Consider the following 14576-nt stretch of genomic DNA (forward strand, 5'->3'; position numbering starts at 1 on the left):
AAAAAAGTGGTTTTAATGTATAAGGGGGGGCGGTCGCACTCAGAGGTTTGCTGTGTGAAAGGGGTCTCCAATACAAAAGTTTGAGAACCACTGCCCTAGGCCTTCTTGACCTCCCTCAGACTCGCTATGCCTGTTAAGGTTAATATACTTTCTATCATGAGTCACTCCTCTCATCTATAGTACATAATAAACTAGTATGTGTCTGGGTTTCCCCTGTATGGAAAGTAATACCTGTGCAAGTGTTTGTTTGAATACTTATTGTTATACATAGCTGAATGCATATGAGTTTTGGAACCTGGAACCTTCTGGTACCTGCATTCTACAGAAGCACGAATTTTTCATGACTTGCCATTAATGACCACATAAGAAAAATATAAAATTAGTGCATCCCTTTTTGAAATGATATTGAAAGTCTGAGCCTAATGCCAGAGAGTAAGAACCAGGGAGGAAGGGAATGATATAAACAGAATCTCTTCCATGCCGTAGCTCTCAGTAGACTTTTTCCCCATGGATGTGACACTGATTCAATTTTCTACATAAATTACATGCTCCTTGATCTGCTCAGTACAATATTCTTCCTGTGTAGCCCACATAGAAACCTTACAACTGCTATTCAGTTGATAGCTTTTTCTCCTGATAACCCTTGATGTAGAACACACAAAAGATTAACTTCACCCTAGTTACAGAGTGCCCCAGCCCAAAGCATATGCACCACTTCAGCTTCCTTTGAGGGACTCATAAGAAACATATGGTGATATTTACTCCCATACAGAAGGTCAGCACAAAGTTCATGCATCACTTAAGTGGTTTGCTAAGCAGAGCTTCTGCAATCATCCTGTGAAACTTTATTTCAGTTATTTGGGGTCTGTAAATGTATTGATCAACAAAATACAAGGAAGAAACAGATCAAAGACCTTTTGATCTAAAATATTTATTTGTACTGGACCAAAAAGGTGTCGCATTACTTTTATAACAAACAATATTTAATGAATGCATCATCTCTTTCTAATGCGAGCTGTACATTGTTTCTTATTAAAAATAATGTAGCAAAAAGAAACTAACTCAGGGCTTTGGTTTACTTTATTTTTCAATACGAAGTAAAAAGTGGACCAGTCACAAGTGATCTGAGATTAAACCCCACAGCTCTACTCAACCTAAATTTCAAGAATCCTTTAAAAAAAACTTTTACACAGTATTGTTAAATCCCATATAAAATAATTTACTATTTTAAATATTGTTTAAATATTTAATCTTTCTTTAAAACTATTTAATTTATGGTTGGAATTTATTTTTGGCATAATGACAATTTATTTTTTAAATATTAAAAAGCTTCATATTCAATATAAAAACAGACAAAGTAATGTCCATTGTCCAATAATATTGTACATGATATCAGTGCTCTAGAGTGAGCTTTTTAATGTGTCTGCCAGACAAGTCACTTGAGAGAACTCACTCACCACAGTGTAAGATCATAACAGATCACTATCAACATGTATCTTCTATATATTATATACACATAGAGTATATAGTATTTAATTTCCAACTTGATGCGTAGGGTTTTAAGTTTACTTCCCCCAGCATTTAGATCAGACTATCTTTTAGCACACATATATATAATACCTACAGTTTGGAAAGAAAATTTTACCTATTTTGCTCAGCCCAGCAGTCTGAAAATTTACAACTGTAAGCAGTATCTTCACATAACAAAATTAAAATTCATGGTTGTAATTGCTGGCAGCTGTCATCTTGCTATAAAATGGCAATATTTGTCTAAAAGGCTGTCTCCACTCTAGGAAAATTAGGACTCATAATTCATCATTGGTGCATTTCCATGTTGGTGATGATGGAGGCTTTAGTGTAGACAGGATGCTGGCGTCTTACCACCAAGTTGTCAAGCCCTATTCTTAATAGTGTGAAACATCAGTGGTAGAACACCTGAGATTTAGATATACTACGGCCTCCACCCTTGCTACCTGTGGCAGAGTTGCCCCATAGGAAAACTATAGGTCCCACTTTTCCAAGTGTACACACAGTATGGTAACATAGGAGCTCAACGTCAAATTGTAATCCACTTTCCATCTGGCTACACAACTACTTCAACAATGAACTTTTGAGTGTAAATAGAAAACATTTTGTTTAACACTAAATTCCATTTGATGGGAAGCAGTGTAGTCTGACAAAACATTTCTACCACCATGTTACATGGTACCAAAAATTATGTCCACATCCAGCCAGATGGTCACATTAACAACGTTTTCTAAGCCAACATGTTTAGAAATAATTTTTTTTCGAGGGAATGGATAGCTCAGAGTATTGGTAAAGATCTTTGAGAACTACAAGTAGATGAGCAAATCTCAAGAATATATTCCATCGATAGTCACTCAACTAAACAATTGAATTTGATTCATCCTGTACTTGCTCTCACTTTCGGGGAATATGATAACAGGTGAATTGGCTACTAGGAATTTTTGCTGACTCAGCACATTTTAAGAGCTTGTTTAATAAATATCTCTAAAGACATTTTCAACTTGAACACAAGTATTTGCACAAGAAAGTAGCCTGGCAGAGCATAACTCCTAGAATCAGGGAATTATACCATGTGACCTGGGTTTCCACACAAACTCAGATACTCATAGTGAACTGCTGATGAGCAATCTCCAAACCAAGAATTATTCGGTGAATAATTTTGAATAAATACATCCGAGAAACTGATTTCCTCATGGACAAATCAAAACCAAAGAGACTAAATTAACTAATCAGTATAAATTATTTGCTCAGCTCTAGATATTATAGGTGGGATTCTGTGCTGCACTGTGAGGCACAGCACAGGGGGAGGGGAGCTAACATAGCTTTAAGCCCCACCTTGCACCTCCTGATCCTGGCCTCCACAAACCCCTGAGTGCAACATGCACAGGCCTGTCTAAATTACAGCAACCTCCCTGCACTGCCCTATGGGAAGCAGCACTGCCAGGAATCTCCACAGTGCAGTGTATTGTGGCTCAACACCCCTCCCACTGCCAGCATGCCCCCTATGCCAGAAGAATACTCCCCCAGCTATAGAGAGGACTTTTTAGGGGCCCCTTTCACCACTCCAGGGTTTTTATTTGGCAGCAAGTGACCAAAGTGGGGATGAAGCTCTCACCCAAACCTTTCAACTGAATGTCTGTCATTCAAATCCAGCTAAAATCCGTAATAACCAAAAGTGGCTCCTATCCCATTGCTCTTACAGCTGTCAGTTGGATTTGCAGTCTAATATCCACTTCAATAAAAACCTCCCACAACTGGCATCAATTTGCAGCCTTCTTGGCAATCTCAGAACTGAACTAGCTTCTGCTGCCTAAAGAGAGCCCCATCCTCTGAGATCATAGTGCAGGCACATTGGCAGGACAGAGTAGGGACACTTTTCAGCACCTGTTTTGTAGACACAGGACTTCAGTCTCTAGCACTTTCCTTGAGCACCACATTCACTTGAGAAGTTTAACATTCCATGGGGAGAATTTTAAAGGTACAAATTTTAAATGTTAGGCTCCTAATTACTTATTTGTGCACTTAAAACTTTGCCCATAGAATGATTTTCTAAAAAGGAATTCCTATTTAACGCTTCCTGGTGAATATTTACAGATTATGCACAGCAAGAAGAGTTTTCAGCATTAACCAATGCACTGAGCAAAAAAGCTAAGCAGTTTTCTTTCCATAATATGTATTGGTAAGTCAACAGAAAGATGATGCTGTATGTAAAATACTGTGCATGCATCAGACAAAACATTAATTCTGAACATTTAAATGGCTCGTTTTGCTTTAGATTTGCCATTTGTTTTTGAGTTTGTATAGAGATTGTTATTTTTCCCACATTGGAAAGCAATCACAAAAAAGACCCGAGTCTCTCTTTAACAAATGAAGATGTAGAGATCTTGAATCCTGCATTTTCCTTTAAAAAAAAAGACAGACATCTATATAGCAAAATGGGTTCAACAAAACTTAGCAGTTCAAAGAATGTCTTTGCTGGAGAAGGCAGTGGGTATAAGCCCCAAAATTAAATTCCTTGACAAATCATTTGAAGTGTATTTTAAAAATTCAGCCCACACTTTTAGTGCTGTTAAAATTAGGATCTATGCTTCAGAGCCGGCTCCCATTAAAGTTAATAGTGTCCATTGTGGCAGCCTCAGTTTTTAGGAGCCCAACTTGACACACTTTTCAGGGGCCTGATTTTCAGTATTGCTGCGTACCTGCCCTCTGAAAATCAGGGGTCAGCTTGGGCCCCTACATTCACTAGTTGCTTCTGACAACATAAGCTGGTGGGAGTGTTCCCTCATTATAGCGTTTGTGTCGTTTTTTGGCTAAGGGCCTGATCCAAATCTCAACCCTACAAACTGAATGCCCTATTTACACACTTCAGTGGGAGTTAAGGTCCCTCAACATCTCACAGGCTGGAGTGAGCCCTATAGACATTTTACTGTTTTTAGATGGGTCACTGAGTAAGAATATATTCATGATAAGGCATGTTATTTTTTTTTAAAAAAAGACCATGTACTCATCTATTTGCTACATAGCATACCTTGGAGGATCACAGACATTTTTCAGAATTAAGCAAAATCTTTAGACACAGCCTCTACAAAGTTTGGTGCGGACATTAAAATGCCGATCGTACAAATGATTGTGAAGACAGAAAAGGCCATCAAGCAGAGACGGTCTACCACGGAGGCTGCAAACTTCCATTCATTGCAAATGGCTTCCTCCTCGTCCTGGTCTCTGAATCGGTTTGCAATATATCGGACCTCCTCCAAGATCTTAGCCAAATCTGGGTCACCTTCAGAGGGGTGTCCACTGTGCAGGAGAGTCTCTTCTTCTGTTGGCGAGCAGGTCATCCTCCCACAAATTACCCCAGAATCAGTGGTCGGAGTGCAATGGACCCCTTCCAGCCCCCGGAATCCAATATAGAGCATATTCCCATTACTGGCTTGTTGCCCACTCACAGTGTTCATATCCACACTTGACAAGCTACATCGACGCTGCTTATGCTGACAGGCAGGGCGTACTTTATCTTCCCCTGGTCTCTTCATCCTCAGGAACCAGGCACACCAGTTCAGAAGGATGATTCTTGTCTGGAAGAAGATTGAGAAGTAAAACATCTTTGTAAACAGAAAGACTGATCATCATCAATACCTATTTGTATTGTAAAGCCCTGGTGCTCTCTGCTCCCCTTAGGTGCGGTGGGTGCTGCCACACGCCCTGGCTTGAAGTGGTTTCCATTATATACAGGGTTTATTACAATTTGGCTAAATGGCTCTCAGCACTTCCACTGTAAAAACTGTTCCAGCGCCCCTGTGCTCCCTGGTCTCTATTTGCTGATCTTGCCTGGTAGCCTAGAGGTGATGTCATAATTGTCCTACAGTCACTCTCAGCCATTGAATCCACTGTCCCACTCCCAGCAGTGCTGCTAATGGCCATATGCAACTGTCAAATTATTACTGCTGTGGGCTGGTCTGACAAGTATCTCAGTAATGTTGATTTTTTATCACATTCATGTCAGAGCAGTGACATGACAAACTTTGCTGTTTTTAAATTGAAACTATGGATTTTCCTTTTATTAGAAAACAATTATTTTCAATGAGACTCAAAATAGTTTTCTTTATACTTGAGGTAATAAATAAAATAAGTGTTACAAACAGAAATAAGAGTGAAAGAATTGCAGTCTAATACTTCAGTGCTTTTTGGAGGCAGTTGCTAAAAATATGCCATACTAATTGGATTGGATTGCTATATTTTACAGTGTTTTTACTATACTCGCACTCAACCCTTTTATGACAGCTGATTGCAAACTGTATAAAACAGATCTGCATAAACCACAGAGCACAGATGGAAAAGAAAAGTCCTTGGTAAAAAAGATTAGTTTCATTCCAGTTGCAAATCAAATCACTAGGTTTCATTTTATTGTTTTTTGCACTGCTGTTCTCTAGCAGCCCTAGAAAAAGGACAGATGAGTCCAAGAATGCTCCAGTTCAAATTCAGGCTTCCAAAATTCAGCTCAATCAGGATTTCAAAAAGTAATTCCAGTGTTTCTTTTTCCTAGTCATAATGTCATTTCATTGTTTCAAACCACATGTAACTCTTGCAATGTAATTTATATTGGATTTAGTCCATTTGTTATGATTCTAGAATGCCACTTAGAGTAGATATACTCCTGATGACATTTTGAGGGTAAATGTTTTTGCTAAAGACAGATTTCACATGCCCTTGTCTTTATATTTTTCCCCACTAATGTAATTCAGCTAAAAAAATAGACCACCTTTATTAACCCAAGGCCTGATCCAAAAGCCTATTGACTCCTACTGAGTTCAAATGGGCTTTTGATCAGGTCTTCAGTGCCAAGTCTTGCTTATTTTACATGAGTATTCCAACTGATTCCAGTAGGAATATTTATGCAAATGCAGTCATCAAGATTTGGTTTTCTAACTCACACTGCATTGGTCTATACATAATCAGTTCTATTTTTGCATTGACTGATACTTAACCAGTTCTCTTTCAATTTAATTTCCAGTGCCACCACTTAACTGGCTATAGTGTAAGCTCTTTGGGGCAGGGAATATCTAATGTCTGTAAGGCACTGGGGCATGGGACTGTATGAAGTAGTGATCACTCGTTCCTGCCTAAAATCTAAGGAGAGTACTTTCCACCTTTCACCTGATGCTGCAGGATGCAAGGTAAAATATATGGGAATTGAGAATGCACCTTTCCCTTTGCAATACCAACCTATGCAGGACTCATAGGGTATGTCCACACAGCAATTAAACACCCACAGCTGACCTGTGTCAGCTGACTGGGGTTCGTAAAATTGGGGTGTAGACATTCGGGCTTGAGCTAGACCCCGGCCTCTGGGGTTTAGACATACCCTTAGCATGATCTCATCAATATTCAGTTACTATGCAAGATTCTAGTTCTCAGCCATGTGCTTTACATAAAAACAATAATTCATAGTACTAGCTCATGAAGATGGCATTATACTTCAGGGAGAGTGGAATATGACAGAGATACTAACTTTTCATTTGTACTTGACATAGTCCCCTGGCTTGATGGTAAAGTCAGTATATAACTCATAGAAAGCTCAAAAATTTTCGCTTCCACCTTAACATACCTCTCAAAAAGATGGTCACAGCTGCAGCTGTTCACAAGTAAACAATACTTAAATCTATAGCAGCTGCTGTAATGAAATGAATGTGTTCTTATTGGACACAGTACTTCATGTTCTAGGGATTTTAGTTGTATCACAGGAAATTCTTAAAATAGAAACAAGATGACTATCTTAGTTCTTGCAAGTGTTTCCCTCTTACTGAAAAATGAGAGGCCCACAAAAGGAAACGAATGTGGACATTTTTGCTCAGCTGTGAAGCTTCAGGGGGAGGGGGGAAGAGAGAAGGGCATCAAGAAGTAATGGGTCACCTACCACTATGACACATCTCTAATCTGAAAATGTATATAGTGAAAAAGTAGATATAAATGAACTGGAATCAGACCTTACCCACTTTGGCATTTTTCCCCCATCTGGGTCATGATGGTGATATTGCAGAACAATAACAGTGACAACAACAGAAAGGCCAACAATAATCATGGTGCTGGCAAAATACTGAGCTGCAAAAATAAACACATAATTAAGATATGTAAAATTATAGTGATATGCAGTGCTTCATACATCTATTATTGTGTGAATGCATACACCTACATAAATAGGTACTAATCTGACGGAACACAGTTGAAATGGAAAACAAATCTGATTCTACACCAGCTACTTTTTAATGCATTTGGGAGAGATTTTTTCAAAAGCAGAAAGAGTAGTCAAGCTCCTATCTCTCACTGATTTTTCAATGGGAGTTGGCAACTGTTATGTTCACAGTATATACATAGGGAAAATAGATAAAAGAATTAAATATTCATCCTGTAAAGTTGCAACATAACACTGCTTTATTTCTTAGCATCCAGAACCTAACACCCAAGAACCAAAACCAGAGAGCGACAAAACAGTCTGCTCCCTAAGAAAGAGAGGCAGAACTTAGCCCACTTAGCCCACTGACATAAGACACATATCAGACTCTTCCTTACAGAGCCCCCTACCCTGCAAACAGGACCAGGAAACCCCATACATATTTAAAGTGATCATGTGTAATTTTAACAGTTTTTAATACAACATAAGCACCTGACTCTTTTTAGTGCCTTTGAAAATCTCCCCTTTCGTTATTGTTGTTATCATTATTAATTAGTTGGTTAATATCAGAGAGAGTGGTTGGGGTTTTCTGCTTATATATCAATTGCCATGTGGAGGAACTGTAATGGAAAATTCCCTCCCCCTTCCAGAGTATATTTCAATCTGCTGTTTTATAGAGCCCTCGCTTACTGTGTTCCAAGATGCAACAGCTGCATACTCCAAAGGAAATTCTTTGGCATTATCCCCAGCGACATCCCATTTGTTTTCTTTATTATGCTCCAGATCTTCCAGCAGACCAGAGACAACCCCCCACAAGAGGACCCTGCTTATGACAAAGGTTCATTGGATGCCAAGGTAGTAAGGGAGGGAACTATTATGAGGCTTGAGTAGGTGGGAGGCCTGCAGTGACCAAACACTTCAGTGAGCCCCTGTGGGCACCCTGCCCACTCTGCAATGTCTCCTACGCCCGAGTGGTTTCTCACCCAAATGTCCATATGTGACCCCCACTGCGCTTTTGTCCTCCACCAGTGTATCCCAGCACATGTTCCACAACCATTCCCATTGTCCCCATAGTGTGCTCCCTATCTTCTTCCCAATATATGTTCCCCCAGAACAGGGGTGGGCAAAATTTTTGGGCTGAGGGCCACATCTGGGTGAGGAAATTGTATGCAGGGCCAGGGCAGGGGGTTGGGGTGCGAGGTGTGGTGTGCAGGAAGGGGTTCAGGGCAAGGGATTGGGGCAGAGCAGGGGTGCGGGGTGTATGAGGGGGCTCAGGGCAGGGGGTTGAAGTGCAGGAGGGGTGTGGGGTGCGGCAGGGGATTCAGGGGTGCCGGTGCAGCAGGGAGCTCAGGGCAGGGGGTTGGGGTGCAGGAGGGGTGCAAGGTGCAGGCAGGGCGTTTACGGCAGGGAGTTGGGGTGTGGGGCTCCCTGCATGGCTGCCCTGTCCCTGGCCCCGTGCCGCTCCCGGAAGCGCTGCAGCCACTGGGGGGGGGGGGGGGGGGGGGGCGCCGCCCGCCCCCCCCTTGTTGCCCCCCCAGGTACCCCCCCCGAAGCTTCCATTGGCCGCGGTTCCCCGTTCCCGGCCAATGGGAGCTGTGGGGGGCAGTGCCAATGCATGGAGGCCTCTGCACCCCCCCCCCCCACCTGGGGGCCACAGGGATGTGGTGCCATTGGCGCCGCGGGCTGAATCCAAAGCCCTGAGGGGCCAGATCTGGCCCGCAGGCCGTAGTTTACCCACCCCTGCCCCAGAAGAAAGTGCTGAGCAGCCTCGATTCCCACTGAAATCATTGCTCTGCACCATGCAGGATCAGACCTAAACATCTCTGATTCAACTGCTGTAAGCACACACATCATACACTTTCTAACTGCGCCTTATTTTTGGCTTTGAAGTGATTTAATTCCAACTTGTCTGATTAAAAAAAAAAGAGAGCGAATAAGTTAAGGTTACCTATTAACGGCACAGAATCTGATGTTGCTGGCATAATTTCTGCCACAAGTAGCATAAAGACAGTAAGAGACAACAAAACTGTTATACCTGAAAGATAAATATGAAGTACAGAATTAGGACAGCAGCTTATCAGTTAATTGCTATCCACTAAAGAACAGATTTGAAGAAATGCTGTGTGAAATTTATTCTCACAATTCATACCTTTACACTGATTTACTGATTGTACTCAATCCTGTTCTCTTTTGATACTACTTTAGAGGGTAGAAATCTTGCCAAACTAGTTTTAATTTTTTCTAAATCTGTGCTTTTAATAAATCTAATACAAAAGCCTTCATGATTAGGTCCCAATTTTTGTGCATTTGTACAAATGTAGGAGCTGGATCTAACATACCTCTATCCCGATATAACGCGACCTGATATAACATGAATTCTGATATAACACAGTAAAGCAGTGCTCCGGGGGAGGGCGGGCCTGTGCACTCCGGTGGATCAAAGCAAGTTCGATATAACGCAGTTTCACCTATAACGCAGTAAGATTTTTTGGCTCCCGAAGACAGCGTTATATAGAGGTAGAGGTGTAATTTATTTTTGGCCTTGTTAAACCTTGCTATACTAATAAAGCACTGTTCACTTTGCATCACTGTCCAAGGGATTTGATAAAATATGACCAATTAAAGTACTCCTTGTTTTATGTTCCATCACCCCTTTAGAAAAGTTCACGAAGGAGTCTTTTGTTTTGAGCTTTCAATAACTTGATACAGTATGTGATGAACTGATCAATAAGTTTGGAAAACATGAAGCTAAAAAGTACAGTAGTTAATCCCAGAAAACAGAAATTGCTCTGGGAGAGAGACGGATGTTCTCTCTGAAATTAGCTGTTGATCTCTGAGAGTTGCTTGCTCTAAGCAGTTCTGATACTGATTTCCGGATTTTGATTTTTGTTGCTCACTGATCTGCCCCTCTGAATATGACTCAGCTGTTGTCCGGATGGGATCTCAGGACTAGATTGGCACAGAGGGAACCACTGTCAGTTGGAAAGGGACTGAAGGACAGGAGAGCACAAACGAAAAATACAGAGGGCAGTCAGAAGTCAAGGGCTAAGGAAGCTGTTCTGAAATCCAAGAGAAACATACACTAAACATTAAAAGGGCACTTGTGTAGAGCTGCCCAGTTTATATTCTATCTTTTGAACAACCATTTTCATTAAATAGAAGTGAATACATTTGTTACGTCATACCTTAACTATCATCACACAATCCAACATTTAGCCATAAATTTACAAAAAGAAGATAGCCTTACCACTAAAATATTTAAATGGAAGGAGCCCAGCTTTTTCAAAAGGATGCAAAGGGTGACTCCTGGCTCTTAATGTATCACTTACTAGTAAGAGGAATATAAACTGAAAATAATGCCAGACTAAAATGCCCATATACATGTTCTTTACAACATAACCTTTATTCAGTGAAATTATTTTTTCCCTCCAGCACGTAAGTGTCAAACAGTAGCCCTATTTGTAATACAGAATTATACAGCTAAACATTGTAATGCTACTGGTACGTTTTTGTTGTTTATGTAACTCCTAGCTCCATCCTACCTAGTAGTATGACCTTTTCTTTCATATCTTTGCTAAGACACCACTGTAAGATATGCTTTAAAAACACCTACATACATTTATTAGATTGAAATGCAGCAAGACAGACAAACTTTTCCCCTGAGCATGCTGAGGCTATACTGAAATCAGAAGCCTTTTATAGAGCCAACTTTTAAAATACTTGGTAATGTGTTTACCTAGTGAGATCTTCTCTCCTGAGTCAGCTGGAAGCAGAAAAACTAACAGGGCAAGTGCCGATATCAGCATGCAAGGAATGAGAAGATTGAGTCCATAATACAGAGTCCTACGTCTCATAGTCACTGTGAATGTCACATCTGGGTAAGGTTCTTTACAACAGTCATAAAAACTCTCACTCCTCTTTCCAGGAACTCCTGCATAGAAAAAAAAAAAAAACAGGGAGAAAAGCAGAAGCTAATCTGCATATAACCTATGTTAATGTAGAAGTTACATTTAGACAAAAGTCTCCAAGTATCATCTCTGAAGTCCCACAGCAGGTAAAATGTTCCTCTTTAATTCCAATTCTCCTCTCTGTTACATGACCAAAATTAGGTAATAAAGAATCTGAGTCAAAAAGGTTTTCAATGAACTTGCAATGATCAGAGTTCTCTCAATGCCTCCACCTTCTCCATATGTTCTTCACCTTTTATCTTTTTTTCCACCACATTTCAAATGCCACTGTCTCAGACCTTCATAGCGTATACCAATCCACGGCTTGGTGACCCTAACATATAGCTTCTTTTTTCTGATATCTACAAAGAATGCTGGTTCATATGTCTGCCAAGGATCTGTTAGGTCAATGGACTGATGGATCAGCATGCATTTGTACTGGTACTTGCTACCTGAGCTGTGTACATTTTTACTATCTGAAAAAAAAAGATAGGGGGCCTGATCATCATTTACACAAAAATCCTTTTATACTGATCTACCTTTCCATCCACTTTAAAGCCCCTTTACACTCCCAAAGTACAGAGTGTAAATGAAAATCAGGTCCAAGGAGCTTACCTACTAGATCCCACTCTCCATTTGAAATGTATCCAGATATATCTGCTTCTTGCATTTGTAAGTCCAAGGACCATCCACCATAGGTCCAGGATCCAAACTTCAGATTACACTTCTGAACATCAAATGGAAACCAGCGCACATCTATGTAGCATGAGCTCTTGAATATGCCTAAAGTAGAGTGGGCAAAGTTAAGCATGACAGATCAAGGACCCATCACTCAGCACCTTGCAAGATCAAGTCCATAAACATCAATTGGCACTTCCTATGAGCAGAAGGGTAGGAGACTCCATGGACCATACTAAGGACCGCAGTAGATTTAATTTACCTGGGAAGCACTTGGATACTACAGGGATAGTCTCTCTATAAGACCCTAAGATAGACAAAAGAAACCTGATTCTAAGAATTATACTCTAGGGAATAGAAACAGCACCAAGTGTCCAATCAAATACTGATCACTATATTTCAAAATTTCAAATATGAAATACAAGTATTCTCAGGAATGAGCTACAGACCAAAAGAGAAAGTGTTTGGTGCATCATTTCAAATAGCAAATCCATCCAAGAAATTAATAAACTACTTACTATAAGAAAGAATTCATGAACAGAGAGGCCAAATTCATGGAATAAATTATTCATGTTTAATTATTCCCTCAGCTTTAGGAAAAAAATATTCTTTGTCTGTTAAAAGGTCATATTTTTATTTCTATTCATAATTCCAGACTTCTGAAATCATAAATTGATAATAGGAAATGGGGCTAAACCAGTGATATGACAGAGGATTTACATCATTGCAATTGATCATTTATTTTTGTATGGTGGTATCCATGCAAGGATGTGTTCTTAAATGATGCATGCATAGGTACTTATATGTAGTTTATATAGTTTTAAATCTAGCAAACAGGTACTATCTGGATTTATATGTACATCGCTACCTCGATATAATGCGGCCCGATATAACACGAATTCGGATATAACGTGGTAAAGCAGTGCTCCGGGGGTGGGGGGGACGAGGCTGTGCACTCTGGTGGATCAAAGCAAGTTCAATATAATGCGGTTTCACGTATAACGTGGTAAGATATTTTGGCTCCCGAGGACTGCGTTATATCGAGGTAGAGGTGTAGTATGAAAGAGTTTTTATCCAAACTGTGAGATGACTTCATATATGAGTAGGCGAGAGCTATTACATGAAAACAATCTATTTCTTACCTGGGGGTAGGTATTGGCAGTGTCCTGAAGAATTGACTAAAACATTGGTATGAAACGTCGCATCAAATCGCTCATCAGCACTAGAATGGGAGGGAAGAAGAGCTGAATTACACTCTGATGGAATCAATGAGGTCTTAAAGAATTGCAGTATTCTTACAAAATGTGGATTTCCCCCCCCCCCCCAAACCAAAAACCTCTTGATTGTTTTCTCCTCTAACTCCAACTTTATCCCAATGTCGTGTACCTGACTTCAGTGGAGTTACTCCTGATAAACACAGCTGTAAATCAGCAGTTAATGGTCTCATTTGCGCGCTCTCTGATCAACTGGTCTATAATCTAAGATTAGATTAATTACAATGGCATCGCTGATTGGTTTCAATTTGTGAAATAAACCCTTCCCAAAAATCCTAGAGGAACTCTACAAGGAGAGCTGGCCTCCTTTTGTTGCCAGCGGCATATAACTTTCATTAGCATTAAGAGGAGTTAATGAACATTGAGAGGATTTATGACCAATTTCTCCTCCTTGCCTGCCCCCAATACGGCCAATTACTTTTGCTCAGTGAAAAGACTATTTAATATAGCTTAAAGCCTGGTCAATCCCCACTGACATCAACAGGCGTCTTCCATTCACCTCTGTGGACACAAGATTAAACTCTGAGTATTTAACTCAGAATTGACAAATCAGGAGGCTGGTAAACTAAAATCAGCCCTTATTATTGTTTCAGTTTTTAATCTAATAGTGCTGTGAAATAATATTACTATTAGTGCTGTTTGTAATGCCTTAGATCAGAGGTCATCAACTGGTCGATTGTGATCGACTGGTCGATCCTGGAGCTTCTGCCAGTTGATTGTGATCTCCTGCTGCTAAACGTCTGGTGGCGCAGCGGGGCTCAGGCAGGCTCCCTGCCTGCCCTGGCCATGCGCCGCTCCCAGAAGCGGCCAGCACGCCCCTGAGGCCCCAGGGAAGTGGGGAGGCAGGGGTCTCCCTCTGCATGCTGCTCCTGCCTGCAAGCACCCTCCCCCTCCCACAGCTCCCATTGGTCAGGAATGGGGAACTGTGGCCAATGGGAGCTGCAGGGGGCAATGCCTGCAGAGAGGGGCAGCATGCGGAGC

At 40.8% G+C, this 14576-nt stretch overlaps 1 protein-coding gene across 1 annotated transcript in view; it reads right to left on the bottom strand.

Moving 5' to 3' along the window:
* Positions 1-933: 933 nt before the first annotated feature.
* The window catches only part of CHRNA7 (cholinergic receptor nicotinic alpha 7 subunit), a 92914-nt gene continuing 79271 nt past the window's right edge, over positions 934-14576 (bottom strand). Inside the window, exons 5-10 of the mRNA XM_034784619.1 lie at positions 13464-13543; positions 12259-12426; positions 11433-11627; positions 9645-9731; positions 7517-7626; positions 934-5102 (exon numbers count right to left, since the gene is read on the bottom strand). Of these exons, the coding sequence (XP_034640510.1) occupies positions 4584-5102; positions 7517-7626; positions 9645-9731; positions 11433-11627; positions 12259-12426; positions 13464-13543 (1159 nt within the window). The 3' untranslated portion in view covers positions 934-4583. The remainder of the gene's footprint in view (positions 5103-7516; positions 7627-9644; positions 9732-11432; positions 11628-12258; positions 12427-13463; positions 13544-14576) is intronic.

The sequence above is a fragment of the Trachemys scripta genome, chromosome 10, assembly GCF_013100865.1.
Source record: "Trachemys scripta elegans isolate TJP31775 chromosome 10, CAS_Tse_1.0, whole genome shotgun sequence".
NCBI classification, from domain to species: Eukaryota; Metazoa; Chordata; order Testudines; family Emydidae; genus Trachemys; species Trachemys scripta.